Source organism: Eriocheir sinensis, chromosome 38 (genome assembly GCF_024679095.1).
Source record: "Eriocheir sinensis breed Jianghai 21 chromosome 38, ASM2467909v1, whole genome shotgun sequence".
NCBI classification, from domain to species: domain Eukaryota; kingdom Metazoa; phylum Arthropoda; class Malacostraca; order Decapoda; family Varunidae; genus Eriocheir; species Eriocheir sinensis.
This window is the reverse complement of record NC_066546.1, coordinates 14,764,508-14,785,092: the sequence shown is the minus strand read 5'-3', so window position 1 is coordinate 14,785,092 and position 20,585 is coordinate 14,764,508. Positions and strand designations below refer to the sequence as shown.

At 42.6% G+C, this 20,585-nt stretch overlaps 1 protein-coding gene across 1 annotated transcript in view; it reads left to right on the top strand.

Moving 5' to 3' along the window:
• LOC127008806 (angiopoietin-2-like) overlaps positions 1-19,523 on the top strand; it is a 117,697-nt gene extending 98,174 nt beyond the window's left edge. Inside the window, exons 2-13 of the mRNA XM_050881205.1 lie at positions 9,655-9,811; positions 10,435-10,866; positions 11,213-11,409; positions 11,605-11,698; positions 11,897-12,055; positions 12,503-12,652; positions 12,975-13,142; positions 13,626-13,760; positions 14,023-14,210; positions 14,577-14,720; positions 15,492-15,616; positions 15,726-19,523. Coding sequence (XP_050737162.1) covers positions 9,655-9,811; positions 10,435-10,866; positions 11,213-11,409; positions 11,605-11,698; positions 11,897-12,055; positions 12,503-12,652; positions 12,975-13,142; positions 13,626-13,760; positions 14,023-14,210; positions 14,577-14,720; positions 15,492-15,616; positions 15,726-15,820 — 2,044 coding nt within the window. The 3' untranslated portion in view covers positions 15,821-19,523. The remainder of the gene's footprint in view (positions 1-9,654; positions 9,812-10,434; positions 10,867-11,212; positions 11,410-11,604; positions 11,699-11,896; positions 12,056-12,502; positions 12,653-12,974; positions 13,143-13,625; positions 13,761-14,022; positions 14,211-14,576; positions 14,721-15,491; positions 15,617-15,725) is intronic.
• Positions 19,524-20,585: the final 1,062 nt, after the last annotated feature.

Here is a 20,585-nt window from a genome sequence, read left to right as displayed (position 1 = left end):
CTACTGGAAGGGAGAGTTAGGAAATTCACGAAAATACATACATCTTAGCGCATTGGCATGTTTCTTTAATGAAGGATTCAGCGGAGACGAGAAGGTGGAGAGCAAAAAAGGGACACTGCTAGAGAAGACGGCGGAGAAAATAGAAAACCCACTTGAGTAGAAAGCCGAAAAAAAATTATGATTGTTGTTAAGGGATTTGGTGAAGAGAGAGGGAGGGGAAAATAGATAGAGGAAAAGAATGAAAGAAAAGAGAAAGAAAATCAAAATCACATACATAGAGAAGACGACGAAGAAAATAGAAAACCCGCTTGAGTAGAAAGCCGAAAAAAATATGATTGTTGTTAAGGGATTTGGTGAAGAGAGAGGGAGAGGAAAATAGAATAGAGGAAAAGAATGAAAGAAAAGAGAAAGAAAATCAAAATCACATACATAGAGAAGACGACGGAGAAAATAGAAAACCCGCTTGAGTAGAAAGCCGAAAAAAATATGATTGTTGTTAAGGGATTTGGTGAAGAGAGAGGGAGAGGAAAATAGAATAGAAAAGAATTAAAGAAAAGAGAAAGAAACGAAGAAAGAGAAATCAAAATCACATACATAGAGAAGACGACGAAGAAAATAGAAAACCCGCTTGAGTAGAAAGCCGAAAAAAATCATGATTGTAGTTAAGGGATTTGGTGAAGAGAGAGGGAAGGGAAAATAGATAGAGGAAAAGAATGAAAGAAAAGAGAAAGAAACGAAGAAAGAGGAAGAAAAAAAATCAAAATCACATACAAAACCCTTGAATAAAACATGCATAAATTATTACCTTTAAAAAAATAGAGTAAAGAAAACAAGAAAGAAAACAAAATAGAAACAAAAATAAAAAATTAACAAAAATCCGAAACCAAGAAAACTCGAGCTCCACAAAGAGGTTTCGATCCCAATCCAACAAACCATTCTTTAAAGTATCATAAGGAAAAACGAAAAACAACAATAAAAAAAACAAGAGAACTCCAAACTCCACAAAAAAATTTCAATTCCAATCAACAAACGTACATGGAGTAAAGTAAAACGAGAAACCTAACTAAAAACAGCAGATAATCAATAACAAAACAAAACCCCAAGATAAGAAACCAGGCAACTCCACACGCAAACATACAAAAAAGCTTCCAATCCTATCACCAAAGAAAACTCCAAACTCCACAAAAAGGTTTCAATCCCAATCAACGGAGTAAAGTAAAACGAAGAACCTAACTAAAAACAACAGAGAATCAACAACAAACAAAACCCCAAGATGAGAAACCGGGAAACTCAACACACAAACACACAAAAGGCTTTCAATCCTATTACTGCACCGCCTCCCTCCCGGACGATGCGATAAAGGATATATTATGCAAATCAGTCTCGCTTTCTTACCCACGGAAAAAAAAGATCAGGAAGCAGGTTCTCTACTACGTCTGCTTGCTAAACAAACACGTGCTTTCTTTCTACCTGCCAGTGATTAGAATTTGAATCGCCTAGTCGCACAGGTAACAGGTAGACGTCCGGTGCTGCTAAAACGATTGAAATATTGCTGGTGTTTTTTGTTCTGTCTTATCTTTCATCTGTCTTTGGTGGTGTTTCTCTGTCTGTCTCTCTCTCTCTCTCCCTCCTTTCTTTTTTTTCTTTCTCTTTTTCTTTTTTTCTTTTTTACTTACACACTCCTCTTTCTCTTTTTTGTTTATATATTCATGTTTTTTTTCCTTCTCCTTCTCCCTCTTTCTCTCTCACTCCTTTCGCTTTTCCTTATTTTTTTCTTTATTTCCTTTTCTTTATTTGTTTCTTCTCTCTTTTCTCTTTATATTTCTTTGTTTTTTTCATAACTCTCTCTCTCTCTCTCTCTCTCTCTCTCTCTCTCTCTCTCTTTTGTTTATATTTCTTTATTTCTTTCCTCTTTTCTTTCATTCATGGGTTTTTTTCCTTTCTCCTTCTCCCTATTCCTCTCTCACTCCTTTCGTTTTTACTTCTGTTTGTTTCTTTATCTGCTTTTCTTTCTTTGTTTCTTCTCTCTTTTCTCTTTATATTTCTTTGTTTTTTTTATAACTCTCTCTCTCTCTCTCTCTCTCTCTCTCTCTCTCTCTCTCTCTCTCTCTCTCTCTCTCTCTCTCTCTCCTTGACCTCTTGCTCTTGCCCCTCATGAACCGGTGATACATATGCTTCTAGTTTCCTCCTCACTTTCATTTATTCATTGGTTTATCTATTATGCGCCTTTCTACTTAATAATGCATGCGCCTCTTCGGTTTAATCTCTTCCTGAAGCCATGAATGCATTTTTATGTTTATTGAATGTCCATGTTGTTTTCCTTCAAAGCCTGACCTAAGTAAAGCCTATCAGTTCATTTATATTTTCCTTGTATTTGTGTATCTTTCTTCCTTTCACTAAGCTATCCTAACCTAACCTTAGCTAGCTTTTTTTTTCCTCCATACCTAACCTAACCCAACCAAAACCTATCATTGCATCTGTACTTTCGGCCACCTCTTTGGATTCTTTTGTGAGTAGGGAGTAGCGGGCTTTTTTTTGTTGTTGTTGTTTACTTTTTGTGCCCTTGAGCTGTCTCCTTTGTTGTAAAAAAAAAAAATCCGTCTCTTTTTTTTCCTTCCTGTAAAACAAACTAACCTAACCTAACCGAACCAAACCGAGCCTAACCTTTCTTACCCTATCATAACCTTACCTCACCTGACCTAACCAAGAACTGCCGAAGCATTTATACATTGCTTACTGTTTTTATTTCTTCCTCTACGCTACCCTAACCTAACCAAACTTAGGACTACTGATGCATTTAGCCTTTTTTTTCTATATCATTTCACTTAAGCTATCCTAACCTAGCCATACCTAACTTTTCCTTAACCTAATCTTACCTAGCCTTTCCTTTTAAGTAATATCAACTCTTCTGTCAAATCAGTAAGAATCTTGTTTTGAATCAATCTAATAATCAAATAAATAATGAATAATCAAATCAATCAGTAATATTAAATCAATCTTCTGACGTTTTTTTCTGTATTCCAACCTCTTTTACTTCTAATTTTACTCTTTTACAGCTAATTTTACTCTTTGCTTTACTTTTATTGAAATCCTTTTATTAAGTGACTTTTTAGGCCTGTGTTTTCTTTATTTGTAAGGAAAATCAGAGGCGCAATGGTCCGTTAATTACTTCTTCTTTACCTCGTCTTTCTATGGAGCTCGAGGTTTGAGATTCAATGCCCTTCCTGACAACACACACACACACACACACACACACACGAATTCTGAATACCAAGGCGTTTACCTGTCTGTGTACCTTATTCCCGGGCAAGAATCTTTACTAATTCATTAACCAATCAGCTCACGTCTTTACCCCCAAACATTTTTTCACATGTACATCGCCCCTACACCCCTTGCCTCTTCTCGACACTTCTAAGTCTTTATGTTCTGACCCCTCAAACGGACCACTGCGCCTTCTCTGATTTTCCTTATTGATAAAAATAAAAAAAACAGGCCCAAAAAGTCACTTAATAAAAGGGTTTGGATAAAAGTAAAGATGAGTAAAATAATTTTTAGATGGGTTATTCTTTTTTAGTCAAAGTTTTCTCTCTTGGTTTTTTTTCTCTCCTGTTTTCCCTTGACATTTTTTTTCTCTCCTTACTTTCGCTCCTCCTCAGTCCCTCCTTACCTTCCATCTTTCCCCTTTCTCTCTCTCTCTCTCCTCCACATCACTCCCTTCCTTCCTCCTCTTCACTCCCACCCTCACATCCATCCTTCTTCTCCTTTCTCCCTCCCCTCCATTGCACTCCTCCTCCTCCTCCTTCACTTCTTTCCTCCCTGATCTGACTTTCTCTTTCTGGGCCTCTTTATTTACCGTTCCTCGCTTTCTTTTTTTTCAATTTTCTTCTTCGAACATCATCATCTTTCTCCTCCTCCTCCTCCTACTACTACTACTACTACTACTACTACTACTACTACTACTACTACTACTACTACTACTACTACTACTACTACTTCTACTACTACTACTGCTACTATCTTTATCGTTATTATTTAAAGTTCATTGTCCCTTTGGCTCAGAGAAGCGAGTTGTATTGCTGTTGTTTTATTTGCATGATTTATAAACCCACCCACCGCGCCTGCCTGCCAACCTGCCTGCCCACCCTCCTACCTGCTTGCCTACCTCTGCGTTTGTTTGTTTGTTTTTTAGTTACTACGCGTGTCTGGCGATGTGTTGCTAACGTTCGGTGGTAGTAAAGGTTGTGGTGATAACGTTTTCTCTTAAGAACGTTTGTTTTGTTAATGTTAGCTTATATAAAACGTCTGTTGTTTGGGTAAGGGAGTCTAGTCTATTCTGGTGACGTTTTTGTTTATGTTGTTTTCATTTGAGTGACAGAAAGACAGACAGATACACGAAAAGATGATCGCTATCTCTTTCCTGATATATGTTGAAGATGGGAGGAAAGAAAAGCAGGAAGGAGGAAAGAAGCAGGGAGAGAGCAGAGGGAAAGGGAGGGGGTGGGTAAGGAAGGGGGGACCACACGTATTAGAACACATGACTACACACACACACACACACACACACACACACACACACACACACACACACACACACACACACGAATTCTGAATACCAAGGCGTTTACCTGTCTGTGTACCTTATTCCCGGGCAAGAATCTTTACTAATTAACCAATCAGCTCACGTCTTTACCCCCAAACAATTATCCACCTGAGGACTGAATTAAACACTCCAATTTCCTCTTCCTGGTTTTCTGCCTCGTGTATATAAACATTTCATCACTAAAAATAAAGGTTAGGTATGGAAATGGAATGAGTGATATGGTGTTTAATTTCGTCAAAACACAATTATGTTCACCGGTACCCCTTCTCCTATGATTCGGGGTATTCAAATGCATATATATACCCTTCATTACACTTATGCTCCTATTATAAAACTCCACTTTCCTGTTTGTTGTATGTATGTGTTTGATTGTTTATGTGTTGGTCTCACGTCCATATTAAAAGCTCTCCCTTCCTAAGCCCTTCCCTAGAAAACAGTTCCAACCCTATTAGTTAGTAAGAGTCTTTATCTCGTCTCTTAAAACGCTTAACTGCTCCATTTTCTAGTAAACAAAAGACAAAAGCCATTATACTCAACCTCTTATCGCTGTCAATTCAGGAAACGTAAATTAACTTCAACACTTAAAATTCTACCTAACGACCATTTAATCTCCTCCCTATAAACAAAAAAAGAACTTCATCTCCTCTCTATAAACAATCAATTACCTTCTCTTTACCTTAAACTCTTATATCTGTCAATTCAAAAAACATAAATTAACTTAGACGCTTTAAAATTCTATCTAACGACCATTTATCTCCTCTCTATAAATAAAAAGTCCTTCACCTCCTCTCTATAAACAATTCATTACCTTCCCGAATATAAATCTTCAAAAAACGAGCCATCACTTCAACACGAATCACCTTTCCTCTCTGTACATACCTGGCGGGCCAAACACCTGCCCATTAAAGGAACACTATACGCCAGGTGTCCCCTCAATCTTAATCAGGTGTGTCAGGCCCCCTCAAACCCTCCCCTCCTCCACCTGCTTACCTGTCCCTCCCTCCCTACCTACCTGCCTACCTTACCTGGATGTTTTATCGTCCCGCATTCTTTATTGTCTTTACCTGAACGGACAGCAAAATGTGTATACCTATGATTTATTTTTATCTTTTTCTTTACCTTTTATTCTGACTATCTGAACGAAAACAAAATGTGCATACCTGTGGCTTAGTTTTCTCAGCCTACTGTTATTTCTATTGTCTTTACCTGAACGGACAGCAAAATGTGTATACTTGTTTTATTTTTTATTCATTTTCTCTACCTGTTTGTTTTACGTGGTCGCCGTCAAAGATGTTATTTACTGCATCTTGTGGTTTGTTCTTTGCATCGTTTTTACTTCAAGAGACAGTCGCACGTGTTCTTATACTTCGTGACTCGGTTTTTTATTGTGTTTTACCGGAAATGTAACTTTTACCGAATATAAAGTGAGCAAACATCACCACAATCACTACCATCACCATCACCACCACCACACATCATCGCTCATCAGGCAGGCATCACACCACCACACCATTACACCACCCTTCATACCACCATCACCACCACCATTCAATACGACACAGCATCCCCGATTCATCACCAACTCACAAGTCACATCAGTCAGTCAATCATTCAGTCAGTCAGTCAACCAAAAAACGCTGAATCAGTCAACCAATCAGTCATTTATTAAACCAGTCAGTCAGTCAATAAGTAAGTCAATCATTCAGTCAGTCAGTCATCAGTCAATAATTAAGTCAATCATTCAGTCAGTCAGTCAGTCAGTCAACCAAAAAACGCTGAATCAGTCAACCAATCAGTCATTTATTAAACCAGTCAGTCAGTCAATAAGTCAATCATTCAGTCAGTCAGTCAGTCAACCAAAAAACGCTGAATCAGTCAACCAATCAGTCATTCATTAAACCAGTCAGTCAGTCAGTCAGTAAGTCAATCAGTCAGTCAAGCAGTCAGTCAAGCAGTCAGACAGCGATACCCCAACCTAGAGACCCGTTTCTGATCGACCTAACTGCACTTGGAGAAGGAGGAGGACGAGGAGAAGGAAGAGGAGGAGGAGGAGGAGGAGGAGGAGGGGGGGGTGCAGACAGGTTGGTGAGGTAGGTCGCTTGCAAGTTGCCGTGGAAGTTTAGGCATTTCCCTTACTTGAGAAAGAAGGGAGGGAAGGGAGGAAGGGAGGGAAGGGGAAGAAGGGAGAGACGATAGAAGTAGAGAGAAGGGGGGGTGTCTCATTTGGCAAGATTCACAATAAAGGGGTCTCTCTCTCTCTCTCTCTCTCTCTCTCTCTCTCTCTCTCTCTCTCTCTCTCTCTCTCTCTCTCTCTCTCTCGTTACCTTTTCTTTTTTTTCCTTTCTCCTTTTCTTCTTTTCTCTTCTTCCTCTACTATTTTACCTTCTCTCTCTCTCTCTCTCTCTCTCTCTCTCTCTCTCTCTCTCTCTCTCTCTCTCTCTCTCTCTCTCTCTCTCTCAGGTGTTCATCATTACCTTGCCGCCAACCAATCATTAACATCCCTTGGCAGGTGAAGAGACCACCTTACCTGTCCAACTCCCTTCTCTCCCTTCCTCCCTTCCCTTTCCCTCCCTGTTTCTCCCTTCTCTTCCTTTCGCTCCCTGTTAGTTCGTATCTTCCTCGCCCCTTAGTCCTTCGACACCCCTTCTCCCCTTTTCTTTTCCTTTCAATTTCTGTTTCTCCCTTTTCTTCCTTTCCATTCCCTCCCTGTTTGTTCTTATCTTCCTCTTCCTTCTCCCATTTCTCTCCTTTCAATCCCTATTTCTCCCTTCTCTTTCTCTCTTAGATCCTCCCTTCGTCCCTTTCTGATCTTTAAATTCCTGTTTCTTCCTTCTATTTCCTTCATTTTCTCTCCCAATATCTCTCTTCTTCCAAATCCTTTCCCTCCATTCCCTCCCTCTGCATTCCCTTTCTTTTCTCCATTCCTCCTTCCACTACAATCACCCATCATGTGTCTCATTTCACCTTCCCATCCTCCCCTTCCCCTTCCTTTCAATTTCTCCCTCCCTTCCCTTCCCTTCCCTTCCCTTCCCTCTCGTCAACACTATTCGTCCATCCATTCCACCCCTGCACCATGTCTCCATTTCACTTGCCTGTCTTCCCTCTCTTCCTCTCTCTCCCTCTCCTCTCTCTCTCACCGTCTCGCCTGCCCGCGGGGTCCTCCAGACTTACGCAAGGAGGAGGCGTAGGATGACGAATGACCCTTGCGTAGTGCCATGACGTCACCTGATTGTTGGTTACACTAGGTTATCATCATCATCATCATTATTATTGTTGGGTGTTATTGTTGTTGTTGTTATTGTTTGTGTTTTGGTGACCTTGTTTTCGGTGATGTATAGCTGTTGGTTCTTCTTATTCTTCTCTTCCATTTCTCCTTCTTTGTCTTCTCCTCCTCCTCCTCCTCTTCCCTTTTGCCTTCTACTCTTCCTCCTTCTCCTCCCTTCCTTCTTCTTCTTATACTTCTTTTCCTTCTCCTCCTCCTCATCCTCATCCTACCTTTTCCCTTCTTCTACTCTTTCTCCTTCTCCTCCCTTCCTTCCTTCTTATACTTCTTTTCCTCCTCCTCCTCCTACTACTACCTTTTCCCTTCTTCTATTCTTTCTCCTTCTCCTCCTTTCCTTCTTCTTATACTTCTTCTCCTCCTCCTTCAACTCCCTCTCATTCCTTTCTTTTGGCACCACAAATACATACCACCATCATCACCACCATCACCATCACCACCACCACCCCATCACCACCATCGCCACCACCACCACCGGCAGGCGCACCTCAGCCCCATTCCCCCATTCAGTGCTAATTGGGAGTCTCTGAAAGTGAAAGGATGGAAGGGATGACCAAGATGGCTGCTCCGGTGCCTCAAGACCAGTTTTTTGCCGCCATCTTTTCTTTTTCTCTCTCTCTCTTCTTGCCAGCCAGCCAACCAGCCTGCGACACACACACACACACACACACACACACACACACACACACTAGCACGCACTAACGTTAATATCTTAGCGTTCAAGTTGTTATTTTCGTCATTTTGCGAAATTTACCACAAGGAGAGAGAGAGAGAGAGAGAGAGAGAGAGAGAGAGAGAGAGAGAGAGAGCGTAAGGCAATACCTCCATTATTCACGTCAAACCTTAACGCTTTATTGGGTTTAATGTGACAGTCCGAGGAGGAGGAGGAAGAGGAGGAGGAGGAGGAGGAAGAGGCGGTAGTGGTAGTAGTAGCTGTTGTTATTGTTGTGGTAGAGCAAGTAAAAGTAGTTGCATAAGACCTGAAGGAAGTAGCAGTAGTAGTAGTAGTAGTAGTAGTTGTAGTTGTTGTAGTAGTCGTTAAAACAAGACGTGAGGTAAATGATGAAAATGATAACAAGTAGGAAATAGCAATAAAAGTGAGAAAAAATACATAAAAATATTCAGAAGTAGAAACCGGAATAGAAAACAATAAGAACAGAGACACAAGAAGCAGGGTCGCATTAACGTCGCAGCATACTTGAAAAAACGGATTAGAGACGGAACGGAACAGGAGCGGAACAGAGACACAAGAAGACACAAGACACAAGAAGACACAAGAAGCAGGGTCGCAGCATACTTAAAAAAAAAAACGGAATATCAGATACAATACGATCGGAAATAGACGAAACGCGGCATTGAATTACGCAATCTTACCCCTGCTAACGCTATTCTCTTCCTCCTACTCGTATATAACTTTATCGTATGTATAAATCACGATCATCCTCACCACTACTAACACGGCCCTTCCTCATTGACAGGGATCCAAAAACTTCATCGTATGTATAAATCACTATCATCCTCACCACTACTAACACGACCCTTCCTCTTTGACAGGGATCCAAAAACTTCATCGTATGTATAAATCACTATTATCCTCACCACTACTAACACGACCCTTCCTCTTTGACGGGGATCCAAAAACTTCATCGTATGTATCTGTTGTTATCACCCTCAACCATGCTAGTACGACCCAGTCACCCATAAACTTCACCGTACGTATTAATTCCTATCACCCCTCACCCCTGCTAAACTCCATTCTCTTCCTCCTCCACAGGGACCCGTACATCTTCAACCTGTTCGAAGTGCTGCTCACCACGCTGGAGAGCAAGCTGCGCCGTGTCGAGAACATGGACCGGGCCCTTGAGAGGCTGGTGCGGCGCTTGGACACCGTGGAGAACAGGCTAGCGGTCAACCTCAACACCACGGCGCAGGTAAGTCGGCCATACCTTTATCAGTTATCATCTTTAATGTCCCCACTAATTAAAGGAGTGGTATTAGTGTTCCCTTATTGTCTTTGTTATCATCTTTAATGTCCCCACTAATTAAAGGAGTGGTATTAGTGTTCCCTTATTGCCTTTGTTATCATCTTTAATATCCACACTAATTAAAGGAGTGGTATTAGTGTTCCCTTATTGCCTTTGTTATCATCTTTAATATCCCCACTAATTAAAGGAGTGGTATTAGTGTTCCCTTATTGCCTTTGTTATCATCTTTAATATCCACACTAATTAAAGGAGTGGTATTAGTGTTCCCTTATTGCCTTTGTTATCATCTTTAATATCCACTCTAATTAAAGGAGTGGTATTAGTGTTCCCTTATTGCCTTTGAGAACACTGGCACTCGATCACAGATGAGTGGGCCACAACTTTACAACTTTATACGAATCAGTTATCATTATTAATATTCTCACTAATTAAAGGAGTTCTATTAGTGTTCTCTCTTACTCCCCTAAACAACACTCGGGCACTCGGGCACAGATGAGTGGGCCCACACCTTGATATGCCTCAGTGGTGTTGACTTGTAACGCATTCCAACCTCTCTCTCACCCCCGCAGCTTGTCCGCCTATTGGAGACAAGACTAGTGGAGCCCAGCGCGTACAGAAACCCCGGCACCTCCAACGGGTACGTCAGGAGCAGCAGCAGCAGTAGCACCAGCAACAACAACAACACAAGCAGACGCACAGGAACACAGACCAGCACAGAGAGCACCAACAGCAACCCGAGCAGAAGTAGCAGCGGCAGTAGTAGCAGTGGGAGTGAGACCGGTAGCCAGGAGGAGGCGGGGTACGGTAAGGGCATGAGTCTGATGGAGCAGCGGCTGTACTTGCTGGCGGAACACGTCACGCGCATCGACAACAAGCTATCGTCGATGCAGAAAACGCTCGACACTAATAGCATCCTGACGCCGGCTGACGAGTTGGTAGCGGCAGCCTCTGAGAGCTACCGTGTGGGCGTGGACATTCCCAAGATACAGTCGCTGGATAAAGTGAGTGGAGGGGCTGACCTCGCGTACCTTAACACTGAGCCTTGGCATAATGCAGCTTAAAACTCACTCATAACAACATGGCACAGACTAGAAGTTAAATTTTAAGTAAGTAGTCATTTGAATAAGAGCCTCATCATGAAGCAGGTTAACATTTACTATCAAAAAGTAGACACACATTATAAGTTAACCTCAGAGTCCCTAGTTCTTAACCTTAACATTCACTCTAAAGAACACACACCCTTAACATACTACAAGTCCAACCTTATAACCCTAGTACAGAGTCAAACATTGTATCAGTTCAATTTCAAGTCACTAATCCCTTCCCCCCCTACTCTCCCCCCATCAGAACCCCACCCTCAACAAGCTGCAAGAGTCCATTGACAACGTGCGTGAGTCCGTAGCGTCCATGGACCGCCGCCTACAGTTCCACATGGCCTACGTGTCTGGGGACCTGGAACAGCTGGCGGGCACGGTCAGGAACATCCACACGGCCATCCTAGAGGACCAGAGCCCCGTCACGGACACCACCACTCCGCCCACGAGGTTGGTCAAATATTAATGATCTTTACTTGAGTCTCCCCTTGTGGGCTGTGCAGAAAATATGGGTTATGAAGGACGTCTATGTTCCTTCCTAACGTGTATTTGCGCAACACTCTCCGATGAAATTTAGGGAAAATGTTCGTTAAGGGTAAATACAACTTCTTACCATGCGGGACTAATACGAGAACTTCTTCGCAGCTGGAACGTGACTCTGCCGCCGCCCAGAACCAAGATCGACTCCCTGGTGGACCGTATGTCGCCGATGGAGACGGTGTGGGAGAAGATGGAGGAGGTGAGTGGTGGTGGTGGTGGTGATAGAAGAGAGGAGGAGGAGGAGGAGGAGGAGGAGGAGAAGGAGGAGGATAAAGTAAAAAAGGAAAAGAGTAAACAATACCGTCGACTGAAATGGCGTCGTACATCTTAGCCCGTTTCCATTTCTACCTTATGTTTGGTCCAGGATTCTCCCTCACGGTGACTGTATACTCGGCAGGTGTGGGACGTGGTGGTGGGCACGAAGAGCTCCGTGGACGTGCTGGTGCCGAAGAGCGAGGCGCTTCTCAACACCAGTCAGCGGCAGGAGCGAGCCATCTCTACCATACAGAGCGACCTAACCGAGAAGGCCAACAGGATCATCCAGAACCTTGACCAAGTAAGACACGCAATGTTTGACTCTTCCCCTGTTGCTACTTTTTGATCAAGCTTGCTGTCTTTAGTTTTAGTAAAGGAAACGCTGCTATTATTTTCATTTTTTTCACGTTTCGCCTATTGCGCCGGTAAGCTTTTCTGGTTGAGCCTTGTGGTCGGCCCCAGCCCGTTATGGTGCCGGCAGTGTTCATAGTGGCGCCATCTTGCTTGGTTCATGCTGCCCCCGGAGCTCATCTTTGTTCCTCATTTTTTAGAGAATCTAGAGTCCAGGTTGATAGATGGTCTTCAGGAGAGAATGTGGTGGTTTTAGGCCGCACGGTGATGACTGAAAAATTGAGTTTGTTTGTAGCGGCGGGCGGAACGCAAAACTGTGTTCTGGACCCCGTGCTCGCACGCTGACCTCTCAGCCAGCCCCTCCCCAGACCTTTACTCTCCTCCCTATCCTCACCAGGTGGAGCAGACCCTGAAAACCATGCCACTGGACAAGAGTCGCCAGCGTGACCTCATCAACCCCGTCACCCTCCTCCACCGCTCCACCCACACCCTCCACCTGCAGGACGACACACCTGTGGAGGACCCGCCCGGTGACCTTGCTGACCAAGTAAGGAAACGTTCCAATATCTATACATCCTTCCATACATACATACGTACAGAAAGATAGACCCAACACACAGTAAGCGAAACCTATGTACGCTGATATTTATAGTAAAGGTAAATAGATAATAAGACGAGCATTAAATCTCCTGAGTCAAAGCAAATACAATAAAGAAAATGTAAATAAAATCAGGGAGCAAGAAACTGCAACCACATACACCTTCAGTACCAGCACTAACAGCACCAAAGGACAAATAAGACAGTGAAGTACATGGGTGTGGATGCGTTTGTAAATACATGGATAAGTGTATCCCTAGCCGCCCCTACAGAGTTTCCTGACGGAGCACAACAGCAGCGAAATGGTGACCACGACGGAGCGGCCTGCGACGAGAAGCCCCCTTGGTCCCTCCGGCTTGGTGTTCCCCTCCGTTCAGGGCAAACCAGTGACCGTCAACAACAGCTTTATAGTGAACGACCTACATGAGCTGAATATGAAGGTGTGTAGAAGGAAGGGAAGGGAAAGGAAGGGATGGGAAGGGACGGGAAGGGAAGGGAAGGGAAGGGAGAAAGGTAGATTGTGGTGTTTAGAGGTTGTTGGGGGAAAGGGAAGGAAAGCGAAGGACGGGAAGAGAAGGAGGGAACGTAAGGAACAGGATGAGGAGGGATGAGAAGGGAAGAAATAGGAAAGAGTAAAAAAAGGTTAGAGAAGGGCGATGGAAGAGAAGCAAAGAGAGAAGAGAAAATAAAGAAAGGGAAGAACGGGGCGGGAAGGGAGAGGACGAGAAGGAAAGGGAAATAAAAGGGAAGGGAAGGGAAAAGGGGATTGTGAGGGGGAATTAGTTAGTGGGGAGGAGAGAACATTATTTGTGTATGTGGTTTGTGTGTTCTTAAATACCAAGCAGCCCTCATTTACACTTTTTGCCCATCCATCATAGCAAACACCTGTATCTAACCATTTCCTCCTCTCTCCCTCCCCACAGCAAGGGTTCTCGTGCGTGGATCTTCTCGCTAAGGGCATGAAGGAGAGCGGGACCTACCATCTCAAGATCCGGGGCACCACCTACTGGTTCCTCAAAGTCTATTGTGATATGGAGATTGCAGGAGGCGGATGGACGGTACGTAATAGTACCTGGTTGCATTTACTGATATAACTGTCTACCTTGTGTGTGCCTAACCTTAGTCAAAGTGAGCATTCGCAAGTTTGTACGCATCTCTTCAATTAGTACTCTCATTCGGAAGTAAATCACTATAGAAAACTGTAAACTGTATGCATTTTTCCCAGTAGTACTCGCATTACGAGGTGACCGTGGAAAACTCATCCAAACCACAAATAAAGAAGCACCGTCAGTTAATCGAGGTTAATCATTGTTCCTGCAGGTGATTCAAAGGAGAGACGACTTCGGCGAGCCCCGCGAGACCTTCAACAGGGAATGGAACGACTACAAACACGGCTTCGGCAACCCTGAGGCCGAGTTCTGGCTGGGCAACGAAAACATCTACATGCTCACCAACACGGACGACCACATGCTGAGGGTAGAACTCGAGGACTTTGACGGCAACAGAAGGTAAGGTATTGTTAGTCTTTTCCTATACACTACCGGTCTCTTCAAGTACCGAAATTGACCTCTCTTTTTGGCCACTCCTCTGTACTCTATTCAGGAGCAGTAAGTAGCGGGCTTTTTTTTTTCATTATTGTTTTCTTTTTTTTTCAGGTCCTTGCACTGTCTTCTTTTCTGTAAAAAAAAAAAAAAAAAAAAAAAAACTGGTATCAAATCTAGTCCTTAAGCATCGTACCTATGACACCTGTCCCCCTTCCCCTCAGGTGCACGAGGTTTCATTATCAAGTGTCTCCCCCTTCTCATTCACCTGGTATAAATCTCTTCAACTAACTGGTATTACTGATCGTCACAAAGCCTTCTTCTTGGCCTCAGGTACGCGGAGTATTCCACGTTTAAGCTCCACAGCGAGAAGGACAATTACAAACTCGAGATCGGTGGATATTCAGGCAACGCTGGCGACTCCCTGAACGATCCTTGGTATGGCTCCAACCTCAGTCCCTTCTCCACCGTCAACAGGTACGACTACGCTATACTGGGTGTTAGTATCATGCTTCTGTGACCTCAAAAATACGGCATATGACTTACAGGTTAAGGAGAGTTGGGGAACATGAATGAAAGACTGCCCGGGGAATGATGCAATAATTTCGACCACAGTAAACTTGGGATATAAGTATTAGTCTTCCATGACCCAAAAGACACTATACGACTTTAAAAGTTATAGGTTAGAGGTTATAAAGAGTAACTTGAATCAATTTAAAGCACCAAAAACAACCTAATATCGACGGTGTTTGGTTTGCTTGATCTTAGTAAACCAAATATGAACGTAAATGAATCACAGTCTGGAGTTTACTAATTTCAGAAGAGCGGCAGAAGTAACGTGACCTCGTGACTGACCCTCTGTGACCCTCCGCATGGAAGCCACACTGATGACCACGAGCTGAAGACTCTCTAAAGGGACTGAAAACAACTTATGTATTTCCTCACTTGCCTTCTTGTGTTTCCCCTTTCGTGAGTCAAGTTTTCCTTATGGCCCCTGTTCCTTCCCTATCCCTTTATCAGTCATTCGTTACCCTTCCCTACCTACAACTTCTTTTTATATCTTTGTCTTTTTAATCATTTCCTTCTTATCTCACTCCTTTTTCATCCTTATTCTCGCATCTTTCCTCTTTTTCTCTGCCACCATGACATCCACACACACACACACACACACACACACACACACACACACACACCACCTTCAACCTTTCTGCCACTCCCTCACGCTGACTCTCTCCCTTCCCTTAACAGAGACAACGATCGCTCCAGCCTCAACTGCGCCTCTATGCTGAAGGGAGGCTGGTGGTGGAGGTCTTGCGGGCGAGGCCTTAATGGAATCTACCTCACGGACCCCAACGACCTCACCGCACGACAAGGTGAGGGAATAAAGAAAGGAAAACGCACGCACAAACCCACGAAAGCCTAATGAGACCACAACTCTAATCACCTCTCCTTCTAATCACTTCTCTTTCCTCTCCGTGGCAGGTATCGTGTGGTTCAGGTGGAGGGGCTGGGACTACACCCTCAAGAGATCCGTCCTTATGATCAAACCCAAGGACAAGAACAGAAAGCAGAAGTGAGCGAAGGGATGCTGCTGATGCTGCTGATAGTGCCGAGGAGAATACAGAGGAAGAAGAGGAGGAGTATTGTACTGCAGAAGTGAATGTCTTATGAAGCTTTCGAAGGCCAAGAAGAGAAAAGAATAAGAAAGGAAGAATAAGAAGTTTTCGGAGTATATGTAGACTGAATGTGTGAGGCGACATATCAAACCAAGAGGACGAAACAAAGAAGAGCAAAAGAAATTCCTTGAAAAATCTTGTCTACATAACGTGAAAGCGTGAAAATGTTCTGATTATCACACTTCCTTTTTTTATATTACCACTTTTCAAAAACGTAACAAGGATCAAATATGGAGAAGCGTAAATACAAAGAACATTTCGAATCATATTCAAAGCAGATTCTAAATTGTAAACAAAAGAAGGAAAATACGTAAGGACCAGCATTAGATACATGTGGAACAGAAACAGATGGAGGTACAGATGATAAGGGAGATATCGTGTTATTTATCACGTGGCTATTCACTGAGTTAATGAATAAAAAACGGGTATTTTGACGTTAAGAGATAGATAACATGCAGTGGATAAACGACTCAACGATCCCAACACGAAAATAACATTGAGGGAATGACAAAAAGAAAAGGAATAAGTGGAAGAGGAAGAAAGAGAAAGTAAGGTAAAGAGAAGAAACATAGATTAAATACAGAAAATGGAAAGAAAAGAAAGATTAAAAAGACATTATTCAGAAATACGAGACATGATTGAAATATTCCTGCTTTATTTCCTCCTCCTCCTCCAATTCATATGTCCCTTCTTTCACTCAAAGATTCAAAGATTTCTGAGTTCCCTCCTCCTTACCCCTCCCCCTTGCCTTCTTTCCCTCCTTCTCCTTACCCCTTCCCCCTGTCTTCTTTCCCTCCTTCTCCCTCCACCCTCCTCCTCCTTTCTGAGTTACCTCCTCCTTACCCCTCCCCCCTGTCTTATTTCTTCCCTCCTTCTCCCTCCTCCCTCTTTCTCCTTTCTGATTTCCCTCCTTCTCCTTACCCCTCCCCCCTGTCTTCTTTCTTCCCTTCCTCTCTATACTTCCCTCCTCCTCTTCCTCCCTCCTTCTCACGGCACAAAGCACAAAATATATACAATAAAAAAGTTGAGTAGATTCTCCTCCAGAAATGAAAACCAAAAAAAATATGTACATAGGTTATATCACACCCTAGCAAGTGCAATACGTACACACACACACACACACACACACACACACACACACACACACACACACACACACACACACACACACACAGGGGCTATTACAACTTTGACTCAATTCTGTGTGAACCTGTATGAACCAACACACACACACACACACACACACACACACACACACACACAAGAAGCGCTAGTTAATGATTTTTTTTTTTTCGATAAGCTAGTGTAGTGTTTTAATAAGCTTTACTTTCGTCCGTAACATTCCGACTCTAATTCTTTTTTTTTAATATTAATATAATGAATACTATAGATGGTCACTTTTCACTTCCAGCACTTTAGGATTTTACTATAACTCTCGTCTATAAGAATGATTAGCATCTTCCTTCAGTGTGTCTGTAAGGAAGTGTTTGAAATACTAGAAGAAAGTGAACACTATTATACGGGACCTGCTGTGTTATTTTTGTCTTTTTTTATATATATATATTTAGCTATAAGAGGTGTGTCTTGTCCATCGTTTCGTCTGTCATTCATATATTTTCGTTTTTTCCTTATCATGCTACGTCTGTTTTCCTCCCTTCCTCACACGAGTTTTCTAGTATTATTTATTACTTTATTTTGTGGCTCTAGAAACGCTCATCCTCATATAAAACACCTTCAAAGGAGCTCTGGGAAGGGGGCGTTACACGGAAAAAAATAATACTGAGATACGTGGAAAGAATAGTGAGGAATCCTTGAAAGATAAAAGTGGTCGCGGGATAACACCCCAGAACACTTTATCTGCTATTCCTAGTGAAGATATATCATGCTTATCAACAGCAACCAGTCTGTCGCTCCTCCTACTGTCTCACACTTACGTAAAATGAAACCTATGAAAAGGAACAAAAAGTATTAAGTCTCTACATCTGTCTCTCACTCTCACTTCAAGATGCAATTAATAAGGAAAACTATGTGAGGAAAAGGATTGTTTTTTTTTTTTTTACATAGTGAGACTTTGAAAACTCACTGAGGTTTGTAATGTTTTGAAAGATATTTAGAATGTCTGGGTCTTGATCATCTTCGAAGTTAGTTGCTTCTTATTTATTTATTGAGATTTTAAGTTTTGCATGGTCGTTAAAACTAAGTAGGACCATTAAACAGTCAAATAGATTCAGTGCATCTTACAATGTGGACGGCTTCAATGTATTATCTATTTATTTATGGAGGCAAGGAAGCAGTTACTGATCAATACATAGACACACAGAAAACACAAAAATATGCGTCAATAAATAAAGAAAAAAATATAAACAAACAAATAAAAAGTAAGGAAAATAAAAAAGTAAGTAAATAGGGCATGACACCTCCTTCCCATTCTCTCTTTGATATCTTTTGTCTGTCTGTCTGTCTGTCTGATTCCTGTCTGTCTTGCTTTCATAAACCTTTGTCTTTTAGTGTTGATGGTGCTAATGTGTGTATGTGTATGTGTGTGTGTGTGTGTGTGTGTGTGTGTGTGTGTGTGTGTGTGTGTGTGTGTGTGTGTGTCTGTTTGTGTGTGTTATGCAGGCACCATCAACCAATCAATCTGTCTGTCAACTCTCTCTCTCTCTCTCTCTCTCTCTCTCTCTCTCTCTCTCTCTCTCTCTCTCCCCGTGTCGCTGTACAGAATGCATGCTTCGTTAAAACTCTTGTATGCCTGGCGTATATAAGAAGTTGGACTCATTATTGCGTATGAAATATGAAGGAAGAGGAGAGAGACCTTAAATATTTAGCACGAGCATAACGGGAGACATTCAAAGCTGTTTACCGATAGGTGACGCCACTGTGCATTCTTCTCGGATTTTCTGTCTAGGCCAATAGGTTTAACTCCGGACAGAGGGATTGAGAAGTAAGACCAGTGCTGCCCTTTATGTGAAAACCGCTTTGATACCCTCCCCTTGTGTCCATGATAACGATGTGAAGGTGGGAAGTCACTCTCCTATCTCTCTCTCTCTCTCTCTTTTTCCCATTATAATATATTTTTATATAAACTTTATTTCCTGCTACCTATTGTAATTTTTGTCTTGTATTTTTCCTTTCCTTCTCCCCTCCCATTCTCCTCCATCCCCTCATCTCTCTCTCTCTCTCTCTCTCTCTCTCTCTCTCTCTCTCTCTCTCTCTCTCTCTCTCTCTCTAAGCTTGTGTAGATTAGCAGTGAACAACCACATTCGCTTTCCTTCTTTCTCTCGCCGCTGCCCACCTACACACACACACACACACACACACACACACACACACACACACACACACACACACACGAACATACTTATTGAAGAGGCTAAGACTGAAATCAGCGGCGAGTTGTATTTAGGAGGAATCACTTACCCCCTCCCCTCCAAATGCTCTTCTCCCCCCCACTCCCCTCCGTATTTAGCACTTTTTCCATCACAAAACTGTAAAGAAGAAAGTTACGTGGAAGAAGTGCAACGTAGACTAAAGTTTGACTCTCTTGCATGTAATCAAAGTCTGTTTCCTACACATCCTTCATAGTATTAAAAATGTTCATTGATGATTATGTGTTTGATTATCCTCTTCATGTTTGTCTACCTGTCCTTTCCCTCCCTACCTGAGTTTGCTATCACTACATAACAAATAAAACAGACATGTAGTTCCCAGTTTCATGATTGTAACCTTAGAACGACTCAAGGTTAGATGCCGTATCGGTACATTTTTTTTTCTTTTTTTTTTTACGTCTTCGCCTATAGCGCCGGTAGGCTTTCTTCAGGGGTATGGTGGTAGGCCCAAGCCCGTCATGGCGCAGGCAGTTTTTATAGTGGCGCCATTTATGCTTGGCTCATGCTGCCCCCCGGAACTCATTCTTGATTCACTTGAACGGTTTCTTCTAGAGTCCGGGTTGATGGGTGGAACATAAAATTATAAAGAAACAAAATTCAGTGGATAATAAAAGAAATATCTTAATATGCTGCATGCCTTTCAATACACACCGGTTACTACTTCGACATCTGAGTTTAAACATGAATCCCCTATACTTTAGTTTGCAACACATTCTGAACCGCACCGAAAGGGCTTGTATCTCTGAAATTTGAACAAACAAGACGAGAAAACAAAGGGGCATGCACTTAAAACATTTCAGCGCCCGAATACACACATATGACAAGGCTTTCAAAGGAGTTTTCGGCCTTTTCATGGTCAGTCTTAATATCATGGTGTTAGTTCGAAGATTCTTATGTAGCATCAATCCAAAAAACGCTCATTGGAACCCGATTCATCTCCTTTTGGCCTATGGAAATATATAAATGATGTGAGGGGCGGAAGTGTCTGAGAGTACCGACCAAACTTTAGTCGGCATCACATTTCACTGGGTTGGATGCTGCTCCGAAGGTTCGAGCCCGTTCCTCTTCCCCGCCTGGTCGTCTGCAGATATCGTCACCAGCCACTCCACACACACACACATACACACTATCAGCCACGGTTCCCACGAATTAACACGTGTCATCCTTACTATCACGAGACACCCCTGAATCACTATGATCATGTCAAAGAACGTTCCCGTGTGGAAGATTATAGGAGGCAACCTGGCCGTGGTAAACAAGGTCACTTCCAAGGCAAAACA